General features: G+C 52.1%; 1 protein-coding gene across 1 annotated transcript in view; it reads left to right on the forward strand.

Moving 5' to 3' along the window:
- The window catches only part of LOC121293687 (carbonic anhydrase-related protein 10), a 468,778-nt gene extending 450,114 nt beyond the window's left edge, over window positions 1–18,664 (forward strand). Inside the window, exons 5-7 of the mRNA XM_041216856.1 lie at window positions 9,567–9,662; window positions 10,245–10,317; window positions 18,483–18,664. Of these exons, the coding sequence (XP_041072790.1) occupies window positions 9,567–9,662; window positions 10,245–10,317; window positions 18,483–18,664 (351 nt within the window). The remainder of the gene's footprint in view (window positions 1–9,566; window positions 9,663–10,244; window positions 10,318–18,482) is intronic.
- Window positions 18,665–25,196: the final 6,532 nt, after the last annotated feature.

Here is a 25,196-nt window from a genome sequence, read left to right on the forward strand (position 1 = left end):
TCTCTAACACTGCAGCACTCCCTCAGTACTGACCCTCCGACAGTGCAGCACTCCCTCAGTACTGATCCTCTGACAATGCAGCACTCGCTCAGTACTGACCCTCTGACAGTGCAGCACTCCCTCAGTACTGAACCTCTGACAGTGCAGCACTCCCTCAGTACTGACACTCTGACAGTGCAGCACTCCCTCAGTACTGACTCTCTAACACTGCAACACTCCCTCACTACTCCACTGGGAGCATAGGCCTTGATTCAATGCTCAAATTCCTGGAGTTGGACACTGGGTAGGTGAATCTTTTGACTGAGAGGCAAGCGAGCACCTCACTTAACTACAGCCAACATACTCAGAGCCAGGGGACAGGTGTTCTCCATCACACGGGCTCAGAGCCCTGATGTTCGAAAGCATTGAATCCCCGACTCACAGGAGCAATGCCATGGGAGATCCCATGTGATTCTGAGTATTCTGTTACGCCCCGTCTTCCGCAGCTAAAACTATTACCACATCAATGCTAAGAAAACCGAAGAAGCCAAGGGTGATAATGGACCAAAATCCACCGGCAGCAGTGGTGCTGCTGAGACATTCAGTGACCCTTAAACTGGGGAAGGGCGCAGGGTACCTGCTCCTCCAGAGTATCCAGTATCAACAAGAGTGACATGTGAGAGCGTGTGTGCATGAAGGCCTTTACTCAGACTGTCGCCCTCCCAGCTCCGAGTCCGAAGGTTGTGGGTTCAAGTCCCGCTCCAGAGACTTGATTTCCTCTGTTTATAAAGCATTGTTTTTTTGGATTTTCTAAACCCCTGACACATGTCCCCCTCCCAGGTCGGTGAGTGGATTCAGAATCCCCGCTGCCGTTCGAGATGACCCGGAGCACTCTGATATAACTTGGTCTTCTTTTTACAATTCGTTCTGCTATTGATATGGACATCGCTGGCTGGGCATTTATTGCCCATCTCTAATTGACCCGGGAAGGTGGTGGTGAGGCTTTTTTGAGCTGCTAATAGACTTGGCACCGCTCCCCACAACAACCCCCTATTCTCTGTAACCTCCTCCAGCCTTCAACTCTCCGAGATCCCTGCATTATTCCAGCTCTGGCCTCTTGCGCATCCCCACATCCTTCACTCCACCATCAGCAGCCACGCCCTCAGCTCTGGAATTCCCCCCCTTAAATCTCTCCGTTGGGCGGAATCGTCCCAGATTTGCACCAGGTGCAGTAGCGGGCAGGAAAATCGACCTTTTACCCGCCGACCACAACGGCAGCTTCTCAGGCCGTCTCGTCCCAAACCCGCCAAACCCGGGAAACCCGTCTATCCATCGCGGGCAGGCTCTCATTCACCCACCCACCATCACCTCACCGCCTCTTCTCACCGGGCCCCATACTTAAAGTACAGCCGCACCCGGCGCTTCCAGCCCAGGGCTGCAGCAAAGGAGACAAGGCCCCGAAAGGCAAGCAGACAGCAGGCCCCGTCACCATGGAGACCCGCTGTGATGTCCGCTACCCCCCCAACACTGGCCGCAGGAGGAACAGCAGCCTCATCACTCCAGCTTGGGAGGTGGTGGCAGAGGTGGTCAGTGCCAATGCTGCGCAGAAGAGGTTGGCCATCCAGTGCAGAAAGAGGATGAATGATCTCATCCGTGCCCCCAGGGTAAGGCAACCATCTCATCACTCGAAACTCACCCACTCACAAGCCCATCACACATTCACTGGCATCTCACTCACTGCCAGCTCGAGGGACATCACCCCTCGTTCTCTCACACACACACCTTTACGCCTCATCTCCTCTGGAGCCTGCCTCCTCATCTCTCACCACCCTGAGGCCACTTACACAGATTAACTTGTGCCTGGCGCTGATGACTGCAGGCGCTGCCTGAAGCAAGGTAGGCAAACAAACCCCGGAGTCCCGAGCAGCCTACCAGGTGCAGGCCTCATACACCCTGTTGTGAAACACGTTGGCTTGTTTTCCTGCTGCTGTGTACTGAGGATCAGGGGTTGAGGGGAGGATGATTCTGGTGGGCTGGCATAATAATGATGTGCTGATGTATTACAACGAGGTTCCCGATGGTCGATGGTGGGGAACGCAGGTGGAGCGCACCATCGCAAACTGATTTCACAATATCGTGAAACCGATTTCTGGCCTTCTCGCCACATTGTCCACTCACGCCACAGAACACACCCAACACCAGCAGGCACGGAAAATCCAGACCCACCTCTCTACATCTCTGTCCTCCTCTAAGACGCTGCTTAAAAGTTACCTGACCTCATATCTCAGAAACAACACCGAGTATTTAATAAGCAACTTTAGATTTCGCAAAATGTCCCAAGACGCATCATAGAAATGTTATTAAACGGGATCTGATACCAATGAGATAATCAAGGGAGGCTGCCAGATATCTCCAAATACCTCGGTTTTAATTTAGTTTTACCTCCTGGGGGTGCTTTCCTACCTTAAAGGTGCTATATAAATGCATTGTTGTAGAATGAAGATTCTTGAGATGCTCTCTAATCAGTTCTCCTGGTTGGACCAGTTGTAATTTATAGAATCAATATATGAACCAACTCTGTTCTCCCTGTAGGAAATGGTGACAAGTAAATGTATGGATTAACTAACCCAGCAAAATTGGATAATAGCTCATTGTACATTATTAATATTAGTTCATATCAGTTCCCAGATTTCTTCACGTTGCTTTTGACATGCCCGGCATGTCAGCAAGTTTAAATGACTGAGCAAGTTGTTCTGATTATGTAGTAACCATTCCTTGTCTAATGGTTATACCAGTGATTGAAATGAAGGTGTTGCTTCTGAATAAATGTATTAATTATGTTAATGATTCAGTGGACTGTCAGGATTAAGACAGTTGGCAGAGTTACTATTTCCTTTTTGACATTGACTGGCTGCAGCCAGATTTAGGGTTGTATTAATATTTAATATTTAATATTAAGAACCCCTCAAACAGGCATCGTGGGCTCTTAATTTCTAATGGGTAACTGGATCACTCGTTTGAGATACCAAGTCAACGTACATCAGAAAGGCCATGGGTTTGTTCCCCTGTCACTATGGGTGGCACCCCCACCGCTGAGTCAGGAGGTCACAGGCTTGAGGACCTCGATCTCAGTGCAATACTGAGGGGATGCTGCACTGTCTAAGGCACCGCATTAACAAGAGACATTAAATTAGGGCCCTGTCTGCCCTCTCAGGTGATCTTTGGGAGAAGAACAGGGGAATTCTCCCTGGTGTCCTGGGACCATTACTTATCCCTCAACCAACATTGCCAAAACAGATTACCTGGTCAGTATCGCATTTCTGCTTGTGGGATCTTGCTGTGCACAAACTGGGCGCCCTGTTTCCTACATTACAACAGTGACCACACTTCAAAAAGTACTTCATTGACTGTAAAGCGCTTTTGGATGTCCTGAGGCCATGAACGGCGCTATAGAAATGCAAGTTGCTGTTGAGCCTGACGAGAGGGGGTTTGAGAAAGTTGAAGGCCAGGAACCTGACAGCGCAGCGAGGGTTAATGGTTCTAGAAAGGATCTTTCCACAGACACTGAGCATTGCCGCAATTGCCATTGGAAGTGGTGGCGAGAAGTTACCGGGTGTGACAGGTGCACAGGAGCTGAATGAACAGCAGTGAACACACAGTTGTTAAACAGGAGTACTCGCAGCTCTTATCATGTCAACTGTGCACGTTAATTTAGTTACCTTGTTCTGTCAGGCTCAGTGATCCCAGTTCAGCCAGCTTGATATGATGTTCCTGTTTCTTTAACACTGTCGTTAAAATCCGATCGGAAGGAATGTGAGATTTTTCGCAGTGATGTGCACTCCTTCACCTCTTTAATGCACGGAGGTACTTGATTCGGAGCAGGGAGAGTGAGAAGGCACAGGATAGCAAAAAGTAAAGTTGGACGGCAGAGAGTTCTTCCTGACACAGAATGATCAAACGTACGGGGGTAAACCTAACTTCACCAACCCCATAGGAAGGTAATGGCAACGAAACACTGTCCAATTTACACCCTAAATTTATCCCCAACCTGAGTTAAATCTGATTTTCCCTGTACCCCTGCACGTTGTTTCTTTTTAAATAATCATCTAATGCCCTCTTGAATGCCTCGATTGAATCTGCCTCCACCACACTTCCAGACAGTGCATTCCAGACCCAAACCCCTTGTTGTGTGAATAAGTTTTTTCTCATGTTACACTTGCTTCTTTTGCAAATCACTTTAAATCTATGCCCTCTTGTTCTTGACCCTTTTACGAGCGGGAACAGTTTCTCCCTGTCTACTCCGTCCAGCCCCTTCATAATTTTGAACATCTCTATCTAATCTCCTCTTAGCTTTCACCTCTCCAAGGAGAATCTCTCCAATCTATCTTTGTAACTGAAGTTTCTCATCCCTGGAACCATTCTTGTAAACCTCTTCTGCACTCTCTCCAGATTTAACCCCCTGATTTACCCCCGATTTACACCCCCCCCGATTTACACCCCCAGATTTACCCTCCCAATTTACACCACCCCCCCGATTTACCCCCCAATTTACCCCTCCCTCCAATTTACACCCCCTGATTTGCACCCCATCTGTTTTCACCCAGTGCCATTTTAACTTGAATGGCCAATCCAATCAAGTGTGCCTCCCACTGGATGCGATTCGATGCACTGATGATGGATAGGATGTTAACTGGGACTCCCATTGGGATTGAGCCTGGATGGGTTGGGGCTAAAGGTGCCCCCCTGGAGCACTGTGCTGGGGCAAACGCAGGCCCCTTTCTCGATGGGCAGCGTGAGATGGGAGGCAAGCGACCGCCTTCACCATCAGCTGCGTGGTGAAAATCAGTTTTGGGGTTAAGAGACTCCATTTGTCTTGTTTTTCATGGTCTTGCTTAAGGATCACATTCACCATGGGAACACTAGCATTTAGAAATGTCCTGAATCTTTCGTTTCTTCCCATCAACGACCCTCCCCCACCCCCCCAATTCCTTCTGCCACTGGCACACAGAAACCCCCTCTTCACAGGGGTAATGTTTTCCTTAGCTAAAAATGCCAGTAACAAGGAGCAGAGATAAAACCTTTTGACAGCGTCGAAAAATGTCAGGGGGACTTGTGTTCATTCATCTCCTCGAAGTTAAAAAAGTTCAGGCCTTCATAGTAACGGTGACTAATGAGGCAACCACCGTTCAACGCTCTTTAGCAAAGAGACTCATTAATGTTTTAGGAGACCTTTACAAAAAAATCCAACAATGGACTTTCTGAATGTCTGCCGCCTCACAGCTCACTGTCAAAACTCTGAAGAGGCTTTTCATTGCCTGGGTTCTGACATCTCTCTGCTGCCTTTTTGTGGTTTTGTTAGTTTTAAAAAAAAAGTGAAGCTGCTAGAGTCTTGCTTCTAAAAGGTCATGCAGATTCCCATTGGGATAGCATGTTAGTGGGAAGAATAACAGGGGACTACTGGGAAACAGTAGCAATGTTTATATATAAAAATATAATGATTGTTGAAAGACCTTTGGCTTTTGAGTTGTTGATTGCCTTATACTCTCGAGTTTCATTTTCCTCTGTAAAGCTCAATAGGAAATGTACATTGAACAGGAGTTGGCGTACACACAAGAATTAGAAGGAGGAGTAGGCCATTCGGCCCCTTGGGCCTGCTCCATCATTCAGATCATGGCTGATCCGGTTGTGGTCTGAACTCCACTTTCCTGTCTGTCTACCCGCACCCCCCCCCCCACCCCCACCCCCACCCCCACCCCCCCCTCCCCACCACCACCCCCACCCCCACCCGCCTCCCCACCCCCACCCCCACCCCCCCTCCCCAACCCCACCCCCACCCCCACCCCCACACCGCCCCTGTAACCCATGACTCCCTGATGATCAAAAATCTACCTAACTCAGCTTTGAACATAAGAAATAGGAATGGGAGTAGACCATTCAGCCCCTCCAGTCTGCTCTGCTATTCAATAAGATCATGGCTGATCTTCTTGCATTTCAATTTTCACATTCCCATCTAATCCCATCCCGAAAATCTTTGATTCCCTTGCCTAACAAGAATCTGTCCACCTCTGCCTTAAAAATATTCCGTGACCCCGCCTCCACCACTTTCTGAGGCAGATAGTTCCAAAGTTGCACAACCCTCGGAGAGAAAGAATTTCTCCTCATCTCTGTCCTAAAAGGGCGACCCCTAATTTTAAAACAGTGCCCCATAGTTCTGGACTCACCCACAGGAGGAAACATCCTTTCCACATCCACCATGTCAAGGCCGTTCAGGATCTTCTGTACTTCAATCAAATCACCCCTCACTCTTCTAAACTCCAGTGGAAACAAGCCCAGTCTGTCCAACCTTTCCTCATAAGACAACCCGCTCATTCCAGGTATCAATCTAGTAAACCTCCTGTGAACCTCCTCCAATACATTTACATCCTTCCTTAAATAAGGAGACCAAACATCACACAGTATTCGAGGTGCGGTCTCACCAATGCTCTGTATAACTGAAGAATAACATCCTTATGTTTATCGGCGGAGAAGAAAAGAGTTGACGTTTCGAGTCCTCATGACCCTTCGACAGAACTTGAGTTCGAGTCCAAGAAAGGGTTGAAATATAAACTGGTTTAAGGTTTGGGGGGGGCGGCGGTTGGGTGGGTGGAGAGAAGTGGAGGGGGGTGGTGTGGTTGTAGGGACAAACAAGCAGTGGTAGAAGCAGATCATCAAAAGATGTCACAGACAACAGAACAAAAGAACACATAGGTGTCGAAGTTGGTGATATTATCTAAACGAATGTGCTAGTTAAGAATGGATGGTAGGGCACTCAAGATATAGCTCTAGTGGGGTTGGGGGGAGCATAAAAGATTTAAAAATATTTAAAAATAATGGAAATAGGTGGGAAAAAGAAAAATCTATATAATGTGAAGGGGCAGGTGTTACATCTTTTGCGTGGGCATGGGGTGGTGCCATAGGTGGAGGACACCCTCCTCCATCACCCCCTACTCCTCAACCCCCTCCTATGGCACCACCCCATGCCCACGCAAAAGATGCAACACCTGCCCCTTCACTTCCTCTCTCCTCACCGTCCAAGGGCCCAAACACTCCTTTCAAGTGAAGCAACATTTCACTTGCATTTCTCCCAACTTAGTCTACTGCATTCGTTGCTCCCAATGTGGTCTCCTCTACATTGGAGAGACCAAACGTAAACTGGGCGACCGCTTTGCAGAACACCTGCGGTCTGTCCGCAAGAATAACCCAAACCTCCCTGTCGCTTGCCATTTTAACACTCCACTCTGCTCTCTTGCCCACATGTCTGTCCTTGGCTTGCTGCATTGTTCCAGTGAAGCCCAACGCAAACTGGAGGAACAACACCTCATCTTCTGACGAGGCACTTTACAGCCTTCCGGACTGAATATTGAATTCAACAACTTTAGGTCTTGAGCTCCCCCCTCCATCCCCACCCGCTTTCTGTTTCCCCCTTCCTTTTTTTTTTCAATAAATTATATAGATTTTTCTTTTCCCACCTATTTCCATTATTTTTAAATATTTTAAATCTTTAATGCTCTCCCCACCCCCACTAGAGCTATACCTTGAGTGCCCTACCATCCATTCTTAATTTGCACATTCGTTTAGATAATATCACCAACTTTAACTTTAACACCTATGTGTTCTTTTGTCCTGTTGTTTGTAACATCTTTTGATGATCTGCTTCTATTACTGCTTGTTTGTCCCTACAACCACACCACCCCCCTCCACTTCCCTCCCTATCTCTCTCTCTCTCTCTCTCTAACCCCCCACCCCCCAACCGCGCACCCCCCCCGCCCCCCACCACCACACCTTAAACCAGCTTATATTTCAACTCTTTCTTGGACTCGAACTCAAGTTCCGTCGAAGGGTCATGAGGACTCGAAACATCAACTCTTTTCTCCTCCGCCGATGCTGCCAGACCTGCTGAGTTTTTCCAGGTAATTCTGTTTTTGTTTTTGTTTTTGTTTTTGTTTTGGATTTCCAGCATCCGCAGTTTTTTTGTTTTTATCCTTATGTTTATGTTCAGTCCCTCTCGTAATAAAGGATAGCATTATATTAGCCTTCTTAATTACTTGCTGTACCTGCATACTAACTTTTTGTGACTCATATATTCAATAACCCTGCCTGCACTCCTCTCTGAGGAAGAGAATTCCACAGACTTACAACCCTCTGAGAGACACAAATTCTCCTCATCTCAATCTTAAATGGGAGAGCCCTAATTTTTAAACTGTGTCCCCTATTCTAAACTTCCCCACAAGGGGACATATCCTTTCAATATCCACCCTGTCCAGTCACCTCAGGATCTTTTATGTTTCAATAAGGTCATCTCTCATCTAAACTCCAATGGGTATAGACACAACCAGTTCAATCTTTCCTCATAAAATAACTCCATCATTCCAGGGATCATCAAGGTAACCTTCTCTGAATTGGTTCTAATGTAATTATGTCCTTTCTTATGTAAGGAGACCTTAACTGTACATGGTAATCTTGGTATTTTGGGATTATTGTTGGAACTACAGCTGAACATGCAAAGCAAAAGGGATTGACAGCAGGAAAGCTAACTTGAAGATTTACAGGGCAGGGAAAGGGTAGGGGATTGAGGACTAATCGGATAGCTCTTTCAAAGAGCTAGCACAGGCATGATGGGCTGAATGGCCTCCTTTTGTTCTGCAAGATTCCATGATTCAGTTTGGAAGATCATGATAGAGACGACCTTAAGATGGTTCTCCAATGATACAGAGTTTGACTGGCTGGTTCCTTGCCAACAGTGTGGAATACAGACCAGTGAAGCTACAAGTTTGGTTCCCTGTGCGTTAGTTTGTTTTAGCTCGGCTGACACTGAAATGAGCCTCCTGGCCTAGGAAAACAAAAAAAAAATCAGACTGAGCTCTTCCTGACAGCTCTCAGTGATTTCTCTTAAGGAGTGTGTTCTCTATTAATTCATTCATTCACTGGCTGGGCCAGCATTTATTGCCCATCCCTAGTGGTGGTGAGCTGCCTTCTTGAACCGCTGCAGTCCATGTGGTGTAAGTACACCCACAGTGCTGTTAGGGTGGGAGTTCCAGGATTTTGACCTAACGACAGTGAAGGAACGGCGATGTATTTCCAAGTCAGGATGGTGAGTGACTTGGAGGGGAACTGCCAGATGTTGGTGTCCCCATGTTTCTGCTGCCCTTGTCCTTCTAGATGGTAGAGGTCATGGGTTTGGAAGATGCTGTCTAAGGAGCCTTGGTGAATTCCTACAGTGCATCTTGGAGATGGTACACACACTGCTGCTACTGTGCGTCGGTGGTGGAGAGAGTGAATGTTTAAGGTGGTGGGTATGATGGTTGCTGCGTGATTACTGGATGAGATCAGGATCAGACACTCTGTCCGACAGTGTTGTGATGCTCACAGTCCAGGCTCCCACTCACACAGAGGATGCCCAGGGTCTCCCCCATCAACCCCCAGCAACACACTGAGAGAGGGAAGGACAGAAAATTGGGAAATATAACTCAGTGGATATTGCTGACAAATTTGAGTCACACTCGAAAGATCTGAAAATATTAATCTGTTGTCTGTGCTTCTTCTTCCAGGTTCAGTTAATACACTACAATCACGAGCTCTACACAAACATTACAGAAGCTTCAAAGAGCCCAAATGGCCTGGTGGTGGTCTCCATATTTATAAAAGTGAGTAGTAGAGCTAACACGCCCTGTCACACTTTACTGTCAGGAGCATTCAGAGACACAGACCAGGATTTTCCAGTCCCCTCCACAGCCGGGAATTTCCTGTCCCGCCGAAATTCGGGTGGGCTTTTGGCTGCCTCTGCAAATTTTCAGTTCCCACCCCGTCTGTTGCTATGGGTGGGAGAGGGAAACCCCGCCACAGGCTGAGGGTAAGCTGAGAGCTGGCGTGTGCTGAGCCCAGCGGGCTGGCGAGGTACAGGGGACTCTGGACTGCTGGTCCTCGCCGCTGCCCATCGCTGGGCATTTTCCTCACCGGGCCTGGCCTCTTTCTGTGCTCTGTGGCTCCGCCTGATTCCGCTTTAGACTAATCGATGAACGCGATTCGTCAGTAACTCCATTCTCATTGTATAACCTGACTCTCAGGGTGATAGAAGGTAAACCTGAGGGACTGGGTCTGCTTGATCTTGCATTGCTGCTGTTCCTGTGTCAAGAATTAGAGAACATGTCTCACAAGGAGGCAGCCGCTGAGGGAGAAAACTACTCACTGTCAAATCCCAACCACTTTGTTGTTTTTTTTTATTTCAGGTGTCTGACACTGCGAATCCATTCTTAAACCGCATGCTGAACAGGGACACCATCACCAGGATTACTTATAAAAGTAGGTAGATCACCAGACTGGCAACTACTACCTGCACCATACACGAGTGGCCCAGTGTCGAGACCGGACACCTCAGTGCCATGTCAGTAAGAGCCAGGGTGCAGCCTGCGGACTTGCTGCCCTCCTGCAGTGCGGCGCGCACTGTTCACACTGTGGCTCAGTCTGAATACTCAGGCTGTCAGCTCTGGGGTTTGGGGGGTAAATAGGCAGACAGAGAGGCAGGCAGGCTGATTTTTTTAATTCGTTCATGGGACGTGGGCGTCACTGGCTGGGCCAGCATTTAAATCCCCATCCCTCATTGCCCTTGTTCAGAGGGCAGTTAAGAATCAACCACATGGCTGTGGGTCTGGAGTCACATGTAGGCCAGACCAGGTAAGATCGGCAGATTTCCTTCCCTAAAGGAAGTTAGTGAACCAGATGGGTTTTTACAACAATCGACAATTGTTTCATAGTCATCACCAGACTTTTAATTCCAGATTTTCATTCATATCCGGGTCTCCACAAAATTGCCCTGGGTCTCGGGATTTCTAGTCCAGTCCAGTGACAATACCACTATAAACAGATAGACACTCAGAGAGATATATAGATAGATATAGACAGATAGATAGATAGATAGATAGACAGATACAGACAAACAGACACAGACACACAGATACATAGATAGACAGACAGACAGACAGACAGACAGACAGATACCTTGTCCAACATGAAGAAATTCCCTCCAATTAAATATTGGGAAAACCAAAGCCATTGTCTTCAATCCCTGACTTCTGACTCCATCCCTCTCTCTGGTCACTGACTCCATCCCTCTCTCTGGGCACTGACTCCATCCCTCTCTCTGGTCACTGACTCCATCCCTCTCTGGTCACTGACTCCATCCCTCTCTCTGGTCACTGACTCCATCCCTCTCTCTGGTCACTGACTCCATCCCTCTCTCTGGGCACTGACTCCATCCCTCTCTCTGGTCACTGACTCCATCCCTCTCTGGTCACTGACTCCATCCCTCTCTCTGGTCACTGACTCCATCCCTCTCTCTGGTCACTGACTCCATCCCTCTCTCTGGTCACTGACTCCATCCCTCTCTCTGGCCACTGACTCCATCCCTCTCTGGTCACTGACTCCATCCCTCTCTCTCTGGTCACTGGCTCCATCCCTCTCTCTGGTCACTGACTCCATCCCTCTCTCTGGTCACCGCCTGAGGCTGAACCAGAGATTGTAACATGAATGGCCCTTTGACCCTGAGCTGAACCTCTGACTGCCTTGCCCTGGAATGTTAGAAATTCACAGAACTCCTGTAATGTTATAATTCCTGTCCTGTTACAATCCCCGCATTGTTACAAACCCTGCATTGTTACAATCCCTGTATGGTTACAATCCCTGTATGATGATAATCCCCACATTGTTACAATCCCTGCACTGTTACAATCCCTATGGTTACAATCCCCGCATTATTACAATCCCTGTATGATTATCATCTCCGCATTGTTACAATCCCTGCATTGTTATAATCCCTATGGTTACAATCCCTGCATTGTTACAATCCCTAAGGTTACAATCCCTGCATTGTTACAATCCCTGCATTGTTACAATCCCTATGGTTAAATCCCTGCATTGTTACAATCCCTATGGTTATAATCCCTGCATTGTTACAATTCCTGCATTGTTACAATCCCTATGGTTACAATTCCTGCATTGTTACAATCCCTGCATTGTTACAATCCCTATGGTTACAATCCCTGCATTGTTACAATCCCTGTATGGTTACAATCCCTGCATTGTTACAGACTCCTACATCGTGTCACAGTGACTCCTACTGTTGGGTTTTGTTACCACAGCAGCTGACATCTTTGCTCACCAGTGCCCTTTGGAATATTTCTTGATGAGTGCCAGCATTTCAGAAATCTCTAAAACTCACTCAGACAGAAAATCTCAAATCATCGGAAGAGCATCTGGCCATTTCAGGAGAAGACAGTTCCAGAGAAATCTCAGGCAGTCCAAGCATGAATAGTAATTGATTGCAAAGTATTGTCAGCCTCACGAGGTTAGTCAGCTGTTGCCTGGGTTAATAAGGGACAGATGATGATGGCAGTTGTCTCTGTACAATTACAGATTTAGCTGGGACGAGTACGCTATTATTCAAAACTGAACTGTTGGATAAAAGAAATCAGACACCTTATCTTTTCCTGGTCAGCCTCCCATGTTCCAAACTCGAACATATCCAAAACTCTGCCCCCCTCACCCAGTGTTCTAACTTGCTCAAGTGCTGTTCCCGTGCCCCTGTGCTTGCTGACCAGTGTCTCCTCATCTGCCAATGCCTGGGCCCCCATCACTTCATCCCTATCCCTGTAACCTTCTCCAGCCCCTACAAGGGCTCTGCCAAGGTCTCTGCGCTCCTCCAGTTTTGCCCCCCTGCATATTTCCAATTCTAATCGTTCCAGCATACCCAGCCGCTTCTTCCCCCTTTGGATCCCCAGCGTTTTCCCCTCTCCCAAGACCAGCTATTTTTGAAAATTTATTCCGACGTGGGATGTGGGCGTCACTAGGGCCAGCTTTTGTTTGTTGCCCATCCCTAATTGCCCTTGAACTGAGTAGCTTGCTAGGCCATTTCCAAGGGCAGTTGAGATCAGCCAACCGCATTGTGGAGCCCCATGTAGGCCAGAGACCAGGTAAGGATGGCAGATTCCCTTCCCTAAAGGACATTAGTGAAACCAGATGGGTGTTTACTACAATCAATGATAGTTTCATCGCTGCCATTACTGAGACTAGCTTTATATTCCAGATTTTATTATCTGAATTTAAATTCCACTAGCTGCAGTGGGTGGGATTTGAACCCATGTCCCCAAGCCTGGGTCTCTGGGTTAGTTCATTGACATTACAGGTCAAATACCCTTTATCTGAAACACTTGGGGCCAATTGCCTCAGTTTTAGGGTGTGATTGTAGCTACTGTGTGCTGGGCCTGGGCTTGGGCCCTACCTACATTACACTAGCCTAGGCCTGGGCTGGCTATAGTCTACAGACACTAGGTAGTTTCTCCATTTACCAACTCTCACACACACCTCACCTTTTACCTGTTAACGCTTGTTACACCTGTAAAATTATATTGTATAGAGTCGGCTCAGGTCATAAACTTCCCGCGCAAAATCTCCAAACGCCTCAATTTTCCAGCCTCTCCCGCCAGTCGGGTTTTCCAGTCCCACCAAAGTCAATGGGCTTTTGAACGGCTCGATGCACTTTACATCCCCCCCAACCCCCCAGGTCCCACCCCCGCCCCCACCCCCAACCCCCGCCCCCACCCCCCAGGTCCCACCCCCACCCCCACCCCCACCCCAACCCCCGCCCCCACCCCCCAGGTCCCACCCCCACCCCCACCCCCACCCCAAACCCCGCCCCCACCCCCCAGGTCCCACCCCCACCCCCACCCCAACCCCCGCCCCCACCCCCCAGGTCCCACCCCCACCCCACCCCCACCCCAACCCCCGCCCCCACCCCCCAGGTCCCACCCCCACCCCCACCCCAAACCCCGCCCCCAACCCCCCAGGTCCCACCCCCACCCCCACCCCCACCCCCACCCCACAGGTCCCACCCCCCACCCACCCCCCAGGTCCCACCCCCGCCCCCACCCCACAGGTCCCACCCCCACCCCCACCCCACCCCAACCCCCGCCCCCACCCCCCAGGTCCCACCCCACCCCCCCCAACCCCCGCCCCCACCCCAACCCCCACCCCCACCCCAACCCCCGCCCCCACCCCCCAGGTCCCACCCCCACCAACTACCCCAACACCCGCCCCCAGCCCCACCCCCACCCCCACCCCAAACCCCCACCCCCACCCCCACCCCCACCCCCACCCCACCCCAAACCCCCACTCCCACCCCCACCCCAACACCCGCCCCCACCCCCTCTCACACCCCCACCCCCACCCCCACCCCCACCCCCTCTCACACCCCCACCCCCACCCCCACCCCCACCCCCACCCCAACACCCGCCCCCACCCCCTCTCACACCCCCACCCCCACCCCCACCCCCACCCCACCCCAAACCCCCACCCCCACCCCAACCCCCGCCCCCACCCCAACCCCCACCCCCACCCCCCAGGTCCCACCCCCACCAACTACCCCAACACCCGCCCCCAGCCCCACCCCCACCCCCACCCCAAACCCCCACCCCCACCCCCACCCCCACCCCCACCCCACCCCAAACCCCCACTCCCACCCCCACCCCAACACCCGCCCCCACCCCCTCTCACACCCCCACCCCCACCCCCACCCCCACCCCCTCTCACACCCCCACCCCCACCCCCACCCCCACCCCCTCTCACACCCCCACCCCCACCCCCACCCCCACCCCCACCCCAACACCCGCCCCCACCCCCTCTCACACCCCCACCCCCACCCCCACCCCCACCCCACCCCAAACCCCCACCCCCACCCCAACCCCCGCCCCCACCCCAACCCCCACCCCCACCCCCCAGGTCCCACCCCCACCAACTACCCCAACACCCGCCCCCAGCCCCACCCCCACCCCCACCCCAAACCCCCACCCCAAACCCCCACCCCCACCCCCACCCCCACCCCACCCCAAACCCCCACCCCAAACCCCCACCCCCACCCCAAACCCCCACCCCAAACCCCCACCCCCACCCCAAACCCCCACCCCAAACCCCCACCCCCACCCCCACCCCCACCCCACTCCAAACCCCCACCCCCACCCCCACCCCCACCCCACCCCAAACCCCCACCCCCACCCCCCACCCCCCCCCCACCCCACCCCAAACCCCCCCCCCCACCCCCACCCCCCCCCCCACCCCACCCCAAACCCCCACCCCCACCCCCACCCCCACCCCCACCCCACCCCAAACCCCCACCCCCACCCCCACCCCCACCCCACCCCAAACCCCCACCCCCACCCCCACCCCCACCCCCACCCCACTCCAAACCCCCACCCCCACCCCCACCCCCACCCCACCCCAAACCCCCACCCCCACCCCCCACCCCCACCCCAACCCCCACCCCAACCCCCACCCCAACCCCAACCCCCACCCCAACACTCCCCTCCCCACCCAAACCCCCACCCCCACCCCCACCCCAACCCCCACCCCCACCCCCACCCCCGCCCCACTCCCACTCCCACCCCAACCCCACCCCCACCCCCAACCCAACCCCCGGCCCCACCCCCTCTCACATCCCCACACCCGCCCCCACCTCAGCCCCACCCCACCCCAACCCCCACCCCAACCCCCACCCCACCCCAATCCCCACCCCCTCTCACACCCCCAAACCCACCCCCACCCCAACCCCCACCCCACCCCGGCCCCCACCCCCTCTCACACCCCCAAACCCACCCCCACCCCCACCCCACCCCACCCCGGCCCCCACCCCCTCTCACACCCCCAAACCCACCCCCACCCCAACCCCCACCCCACCCCGGCCCCCACCCCCTCTCACACCCCCAAACCCACCCCCACCCCAACCCCCACCCCACCCCGGCCCCCACCACCTCTCACACCCCCAAACCCACCCCCACCCCAGCTCCCACCTCTGCTCCCGCTCCCGCCCCCGCCCGCGGTACAACATGGAGTTTGGGAGAAGGGTGGGCGGGATGGGGTGGGTGGAGGATTGCGCTGTTTTCAGTCAGGAAAGTAGCAGGAAGATGAAGCTCTGGGGCAGGGTTTCCCCTTCGTCGGGTGGGTGTGGTGGGTCAGGCCCGCGAATCAGACCGCTGCTGGCGATTGGACCCCGGCCGCGGTTTCACACTGAGCGGCCCACCCAGAATAAAACACAGCTCCGCAGTGTCTGCGTTCCGTGTCTCCCTGATGGAGGAGTCCATACGGAGTGTGAGCACTGCATTGACCCTCATGGCCGAGCGCACTGCCTCCTCCATTGAGCGAGTGGTGACTCTCATGGAGAGGCAGCTGCAGGGGCAGAATGAGAGGTTTCTGGGCTTGTGCTCAGACCTGCAGGTCCTCACACAGGTACTGACCTCAGATAGTCAGTGTCAGTGTGGGAGAGGGATGAGGCACCCAGTATCCCAGTTAGGTGCCCGTCCATCAACGGCGAGCAGGGAGGTCCAGAGTGACCTCACGTTGGCGCATGAGTTGCCTGTCATCTCTACTGGCTTCTCTCAGGACACTCCGGATGATGGCAGCAGCTCCTCTGCCCCTCTGCCAGTGACTGTGGCATCTGATGAGGCTGCGGGGACTGGGGAGATGCCAGCCCTGGCACTGGCCATTCTCTCCCAGGCGGGGCCAGCACAGGCTCCACTGGCCAGAGGACGAACGCCAAGGTCATCGAGGCCAACAAGGCAGCAGAGTCAGCAGCTGTCTCCAATGCCAGTGTCAGCGAGGGGGTAGCACCAAGACGTAACACTCACAAACGTAAATTAAAGGCACCATGAGCACAAGAGGGGCAGGTCACGGGTGACTTTATGTTCAGTTATGTTTACTTTATGTATACTGGTCTGGGATCGAAGACCAGAAACATTTATGTAAATATTATTGAACTGTCTGAATGAGATAAATTGTGTTTTTATCATCATGGCCTGAGTATACTTTATCTTTTTATTTGATTGGTGTTGGGTATGCCAGTATGTAATGCTGGACGTAGGTGGCCCTGAACTTTATTGCACAGGCACTGAGTATTCTGTGTTCAAATGAAAGGGTCCTTTCATACATCCAGGTTGGAGGAGGCAGCCCTCGTATGTGTTTGAAGCTGATCTTTGGCAGCCTAGCTGAAGGAGCGTTGGATCAAGACTACCCTGGTGTCCATGCCTCCCTGGAGGTTGCTGATGTCTGGCTCCATGCCTCAGCATTCTCCTCTCTGTGCTTATCTTCAAACTCACTACTAGATTCATCCCCTGTGGCCTGTGTAGCTGCTTCGAGATCCCCTTCCTCCAGTGGGTTCCCCCATTGCCAGTGCCAGATTGTGGAGAGCGTAGCGTGCAACCACGATCGGTGACACCCGCTCCAGGAGGTATTGTAGTGCTCCCCCTGAATGGTCCAGGAATCGGAAGTGAACCTTGAGAAGATCTATGATCCTCCCTGTCACCGTTCTTGTGGAGCTGTGATTTGTACTGTAGCACTTCCCTGCCTCTGTTCCTGGGTGGTGGAGAGGCATCATGAGCCACCTCTTCAATGGATAGCCCTTGTCACCCAGCGGCCATCCATCCAGCTGGGCTGGAGCACTAAAGAGCCTCGGCACCTGGGAGTGTCTCAGGATGTACGAGTCATGGGAGCTGCCTGGGTACCTTACACAGACTTGCAGAATCTGCATCCTGTGGTCACACACTATCTGCATGTTGGTGGAGTGGGATCCCTTCCTGTTGACAAAGGCACTGGGCTCACCCGCTGGCGCATTGATGGCCACATGTGTGCAGTCGATGGCATCCTGGGCGCGAGGGAACGTGGTGACCACTGCAAAGCCTCTGGCTCGCTCAGCCTGGCTGGCTTCTCCATACGGTAAAGGCTAAAGGTCAGGACCTGCCTGAACAAAGCATCTGTCACCAGCTTGACACAACTGTGGACAGCTGACTGGGAGACTCCTCAAAGATCCCCCCGCCCCCCAAACCGACCCCTGGAAAAAGCCAGAGGCACAGAAGCTGAGGGACACTGTGACCTTCAGGGCCACTGGCATGGGGGTGACCTCCCCTCCTCCCTTCCCCCACCTCCCTCACTCCCCAATCCACCCCCTCACTGCACATCCCTCTCACTCCCCCTCACTCCCCCCTCACTCCTCCCTCTCACTCCTCCCCCTCATTCCATCCCCTCACTACTGCCCCCTCACTACTGCCCCTCACCTTGTTCCCCCCAAGATGAGTGAAGTGTGTTGAGGACACTCGATACCCAGTCCCTCTTCCAGCTGGAGCTGTTTTCAACCAGAGCCATTGATAGAATTGTGTCACCATGGATACCTGAGTGTGGTGCTGTGAGTGAGGGTGATCTGTTGTAAAGCAATGAAAACAGATGCCTAATTAAGAATTTATTTAACAATTAGCCTCTCTAATTATTCACGGAAATATTCCACCTCTAATTCAGCACTTGGATAGGAAAGTATTTCATCTGTTTCAGTGCAAGATTTGACTTGGAATGGTACAGATTTCAAACTGATTTTTGCAGCATCGTCTAACACGAGATTTTGACTCATTTGAAATTGTTTTGCCTTTATTTTATAGACGACGCATATTTACTGCAGGGACTAAACATTGAAGGGCTTTACCCCGAAACTCCCAGCTTCATTACCTACGAGGGATCGATGACCACCCCACCCTGTCATGAAACAGTGACGTGGATTATAATGAATAAGCCCATCTACGTCACACGGATGCAGGTGAAGATTATTGATCTGAGCTTTTAATATCCTTCAATTTTTCCCCTGATCCCTGGGCAGGATGTTTAGGTCAGTTTGTTGGACGCGAAACCGCGCGATATTCTGGACAGCGGGCGGGTGCCAAAGCCGGAGTCACGCCCCAGAGGCCGATCAAGGTCATTAACGTTGTCGTTGTCTCTGTTTTTTCGTGGTCAGTCCGACCTTACAGTTGGCGAGCAGGCCGACATCGCTAAGGGCTGGACGAGGCTCCCATTATTAAATGTCTGTTTTAAAAAAAAAGGTCCATGGGCAGCATTTTCGTCGTGGATCTGCTCAGGCGACTGATTGTGATGCTTGGACGTTTTTTTTATTTCCCCTGATTTTACAAACTTTATCCACCTTGTTCTCAAGTCTTCAGTTCCCTGAGGCAGCTCTCAGCCTCCAGGGAGCCTTCGTTCAGCAACCCCACCCCCTCCCCCTTGGCACATCCCCCCCCACCAAACCCCCACCCCGGCAGCGCTGGCTGACCGATAATTGGCCAGCCGGTGTGAAAGCGCAGGCCGGAGGGCTGGAATGGGCACTCTGATCCCTCGCTGACCCCAGAGCTGCCAATCACACTGCCCGCCAATCTAAAAAATCCTTTTAACTTTTCCCAGATCCTCTGCTGAAAATCTTTAATTACAGAGGGGGGGAGGGGATTAGGAATGGAACCCAAATCACACTTCCCATTTGTGTGAATTTAGCAAGTGACCATTCAAGAAAGACTTGCATTTCTATAGAGCCTTTCATGACCCCAGATTGTCCTAGAACACTCTACAGCCACGAAAGCCGTTTTTTGAAGCGTGATGCAGGAAACGTTGGAACCAGTTTACGCACAGCAAACTCCCCCGAGGAGCAGTGAGATCGATGACCCGATAATCTGTTTTCATGGTGTCGATTGTTCGATGAACGCTGGTGAGGACATCAGGAAGAACTACAACCCGTCTTTGAAATAGTGGCTGTGGGACCTTTTTATGGCCACTCGAGAGAGAGCAGATGGGGGGGGGGGGGTTCTCAGTTTAAGGCCACACCTGGAAAGCGGCACCACTGACAGTGCAGCTTTCCCTCAGCAAGGCACCGGGATCGTCGGCCTGGATTCCGTGTTCAAACCCCTGGAGTGGGCATTGAAGCCACTTTCTGCCTTAGAGACAGCAGAGGATGCTACTCACCGATCATCGGCTGATAACGTACCCCAGGGTGTGGAGCCGGGGGGGTGGGGGGGGGTGGTGGGGTTGGCAGGGTGGGGGTTGGGGCAGGGCTGAGGGAGATGCCTTTACCTGAGGTTCACATGCCTACACTCTCTGAGTGAGCTGGGGCCTGATGCTCACTTTGATTCAGAAATAAGTATCCGCTCACACTGTCTGCTGCAGATCAACTTGCATTTATATAGCACCTTTAATGCAGTAAAAACATCCTAAGTTGCTTCAGAGGAATGTTATCAAGTTATAAATTGAAACCAAGTCGCAAAATGTGTTGTTGGGACGGGTGACCGAATGCTTGGTCAAAGATGCCGGTTTTCGGGAGCATCTTTAAGGACAAGAGAGAGGCAAGGAAGTTTTGGGAGGGAACTCCAGAGCTCTCTATCACTCTCTATCCCTCCCCCCTCCCTCCCTCTCCCACCCCTCACCTTCCCTCTCCCTCTCTTCTCCCTTGCCCACCCTCTCCCCCAGCCGCGGCCACCAATGGTGAAGTGATTAATATTCAGGGATGTGCAAGAGGCCAGGATTAGAGGAGTGCAGAATATCTCGAAGGGTTGTGGGGCTGGAGATTACAGAGATAGGGAGGGAGGGGGGGGGGGTGCGGCGAGGCTATGGAAGGCTCGAATGAGAATTTTAAAATTGAGCAGAGTGTAAACCAAAGCTGAACCAAACTCAGAGTTTGGATTTCCTTCAACCCCACTGGGCCAGGAGGAGACCATTCAGCCCCTCGAGCCTGTCCTGCTTGTCCGCTAGGTCATGGCCGACTCCCTCTCCTGCCTTGGCTCTTTATCCCTCCGTTAAAGATCTATAACTCCGAATCTGTAAAGTTCCAATTGATGCAATATTCAGAGTGGGGGAGAGAGTTCCAGCTTCCCACTCATCAACCTTGAATAACCGGCCTGTAATTTTACAATCTCTGCCCTCGGCACCACCTCCCAGTGGATGATATCTATTGGTGAGCCATCAAATGTAAACAATATATGGGGCCTGGGGTTGAGGCTCTATCTTAAAGCAAAAACCCCCTTTTAATGTCTTAATTAAGCTACTTTCTGTAATAACTGGCTCGATGCTGATAAATCACAGACTTAATTTTGCTTTTCACGATGTTTGCCCAGTCACTGCGTCTCACAAATTGGAATCTTTTCTCATGAACAGGATGCGCTCAGGTTCCAAATTGACGGATGGGTGATTTCCCTTCTCTACTTTTTGTGAAATGATTTGCACAGATTGTTGCTGTAAAATCAGAATTGGGATTTAGGCTGGATGGATTATTTATATCCATGCATTCTAATCAATCCATTAAACAAGAGAGAATCAAATCTAGGGCACAGTATTCAGACAGAATCCTCATTCCAAAACCACAGCCTCTAATCCCTGACGGATACATAATAAAGAACAGACAGCAAAAGAGCAGCTGGACCATCAAGACTCCCCTCCTCCCCCTGCATTACCCCCTCTCCCTCCCCTTTCCCTTCCCCCTCACCTACTCTCCACTCCTCCTCCCCCCATTCCCCCTCCCCCTCTCCCCTCCTCCCCCTGCATTACCCCCTCTCCCTCCCCTTTCCCTTCCCCCTCACCTACTCTCCACTCCTCCTCCCCCCATTCCCCCTCCCCCTCTCCCCTCCTCCCCCTGCATTACCCCCTCTCCCTCCCCTTTCCCTTCCCCCTCACCTACTCTCCACTCCATCACTCCCCCTTTCTCCCCTTCTTCTTCCCACTCCTCATTCGTCAACACCCTTTCTCTCCCTCTCTCCCCCTCTCCCCCTCCCCCCATTCCCCCTCCCCCTCTCCCCTCCTCCTCCCCCCATTCCCCCTCCCCCTCTCCCCTCCTCCTCCCCCCATTCCCCCTCCCCCTCTCCCCTCCTCCTCCCCCCATTCCCCCTCCCCCTCTCCCCTCCTCCTCCCCCCATTCCCCCTCCCCCTCTCCCCTCCTCCTCCCCCCATTCCCCCTCCCCCTCTCCCCTCCTCCTCCCCCCATTCCCCCTCCCCCTCTCCCCTCCTCCTCCCCCATTCCCCCTCTCCCTCTCCCCTCCTCCTCTCCCCCTCTCCCTCTCCCCTCCTCCTCTCCCCCTCTCCCTCTCCCCTCCTCCTCTCCCCCTCTCCCTCTCCCCTCCTCCTCCTCCCATTCCCCCTCTCCCTCTCCCCTCCTCCTCCCCCCATTCCCCCTCTCCCTCTCCCCTCCTCCTCTCCCCCTCTCCCTCTCCCCTCCTCCTCCTCCCATTCCCCCTCTCCCTCTCCCCTCCTCCTCCCCCCATTCCCCCTCCCCCTCTCCCCTCCTCCTCTCCCCCTCTCCCTCTCCCCTCCTCCTCTCCCCCTCTCCCTCTCCCTCTCCCCTCCTCCTCTCCCTCTCCCTCTCCCCTCCTCCTCTCCCCCTCTCCCTCTCCCCTCCTCCTCCTCCCATTCCCCCTCTCCCTCTCCCCTCCTCCTCTCCCCCTCCCCTCCTCCTCTCCCCCTCTCCCTCTCTCCCTCTCCCCTCCTCCTCTTCCCCTCTCCCTCTCCCCTCCTCCTCTCCCCATTCCCCCTCCCCCCTCTCCCCCCATTCCCCCTCCCCTCCTCCCTCTCCCCCTCCTCCTCCTCCCTCTCCCCTCCTCCTCCCCCCATTCCCCCTCCCCTCCTCCCTCTCCCCCTCTCCTCCTCTCCCCATTCCCCCTCCTCCTCCTCCCTCCTCCCTCTTCCCCCTCCCCCCTCTCCCCCTCTCCCCGCTGCCCTCACCTCCTCTTTCCCTGTAGCGCTGCAATTTTTAGCTTTTCAAATATTTATCCGATTCCCATTTTAAAGGTTATTATTAAACCTGTTTCCACCGCCCTTTCAGGCAGCTCCTCCCAGACCCTAACAGCTCACTGCCTCCTCATTTCCCCTCTGGTTAACTTGACGAATTAAGCCATAGTTTGAACCAACACTAGCAAAAAAAAAAAAACCCCCAAACACAATTACAATGTCTAATCAGAGGCAGGAAGTATACATCGAAGAAATGATCCTTGCCGATCACTGTGGAGAGCTTGTTTGCAGTATTCCATCTGCTTTTAATCCTGCTGCTGGGTAAGAGTTATGAGGGCGTTGTAACGAACCAGTGATGGCTTTGAGCATTTAAATCGTTGAATTGTGAGGAACGGGAGCCATCGAAGGGGATTTGGTTTTGTTGCGGAGAGATTGGCAGGAGGGAAAGACGAGGCCTCTGGTGTCTAAATTTCAAATGATCCCGGGGGCTGAGGGTTGGAAAATCTAGAGTCAGAGGATGGAATCTTGACTTTAGCGGGTCCGGAAAATCCCGCCCATCGAGTCACTCACAGCAAGGAGGGTTACAGGAGGCCATTCAGCCCCATCGAGTCCATGCCAGCTCTTTGTAGAGCAATCCAGTCAGCCCCATTCCCCACACTCTGTCCCCTTTTCCCCTCAGCTGCCCGTCTCAATTCCCCCTTGAAATCATTCATCATCTCCGCTTCCACCCCTATCGTAGGCAGCGAGTTCCAGCTCATTACCACTCTCTGCTTAAAACTGTTCCCCCCCACACCCCCCCACCCTCCCCCCACTCCGGTATCTCTCACCCCAAACCTTAAACCTGCCCCACCCCCCACCCCCCAGCCCTTATACAATCTGCTAATGGGGACAGTTTTTCTTTGTCTGCTTTATCTAAACCTGTCCCCATCTTGTTCACCTCTATCAAATCCCCCCTCAATCTCCTCTGCTCCAAGGAGAACATCCCCAGCATCTCCAGCCCAATCTTGTCCCTAAAATCCCCAGATTCAGCCCCATGTTTTGGCACTGACTCTGTGCTGGTCAAGAGAAACTGCTGCCTAACCTTCCTCCTCCAAAACCCAGGATTACTGAGCGGTCTGGCCCATGAAGTCTATTCTTGTTGAGAATGTGTCAAATATTTTGGCTCTATATAGAGAGGCCTTGTACTATCTGATAAATCAGATAGTACTTGTATCCTGTTTTAACAATGCCAGAACTGACTGTTGCACTCTGTGAACATTGCTGTGACACACCATGTACCACCTAGACACTTCTCAGTAACATCACCAGCAACTTTAAAACGATTTTCATGTTGAATTCTTAACTTAGCTATCACAGTTAATGTGAGCAACCACTATCTGCTAAACACAAGCCCGATTCAAACATCATCGAAGCATTGACTACCATCCGAACCAATCCCCATTGTAAAGAATTCCATATCCAACTCCTTATCCCAATGGACCAACCCCCTTCCCATTCACTCCTAATGTACACAATCCAAATGGACCAACCCCCTTCCCATTCACTCCCAATGAACACAATCCCAATGGACCAAACCCCTTCCCATTCACTCCTAATGTACACAATCCCAATGGACCAAACCCCTACCCATTCACTCCCAAAGGACACAATCCCAATGGACCCAAACCCCTCCCCATTCACTCCCAATGTACACAATCCCAATGGAGCAAACCCCTTCCCATTCACTCCCATTGTACACAATCCCAATGGGCCAACCCCCTTCCCATTCATTCCCAATGTACACAATCCCAATGGACCAACCCCCTTCCCATTCACTCCCAATGTACACAATCCCAATGGACCAACCCCCTTCCCATTCACTCCCAATGTACACAATCCCAATGGACCAACCCCCTTCCCATTCACTCCCACTGTACACAATCCCAATGGACCAAACCCCTTCCCATTCACTCCTAATGTACACAATCCCAATGGACCAACCCCCTCCCCATTCACTCCCATTCTGTAGAGACATAATGAATTGCAGCTCTCCAGCTCTCCTTCCTCCCTTAAGACCCTCTTTAGGAGGAGTTAAAGAATGGGTTTTAATGCCTCGTCTCTACTTAGTGTTGATTTTTGCCTGATGACTTTTGATGAAGCTCTTGGGGATGGTTTCCTATGTTTAAGGTGCTGTTTCAACGTAAGTTGTTGCCTTTATTTGGCAAATTGAATCTGCAGACAGCAGTAAGAATTTACAGAGTTTTCACTGCCGTGAATGGTTTCTGTTGATTTAGTTCCGGCTGAGTGGATGATGACTCTGGTTATGATATGAGGATGAGCAAACAGGCTATTTTTACCTGGAGTTAATCCGAGCGGAACATCTTTGTGATTTGATGTAATTTCTTGCCACATTAATTCTCACAAAGCAATTGCATAAACGTTAAGAATGAATGTTGTACAAACATTGAAATAGAATGATACAAGCACATTGATATGAGCTTTCTGAGTTTCCATCGAGTATTACAATATCTTATCTATCTGTGATAAAGTAAGGGAGAGGGTTAATGAGGGTGGTGTGGTTGATGTTGTGTAACTCTTTCGAGTACAGACATGTTTCCATCTGTTTCAGATGAAGTTATATTGTT

Source organism: Carcharodon carcharias, chromosome 22 (genome assembly GCF_017639515.1).
Source record: "Carcharodon carcharias isolate sCarCar2 chromosome 22, sCarCar2.pri, whole genome shotgun sequence".
NCBI classification, from domain to species: domain Eukaryota; kingdom Metazoa; phylum Chordata; class Chondrichthyes; order Lamniformes; family Lamnidae; genus Carcharodon; species Carcharodon carcharias.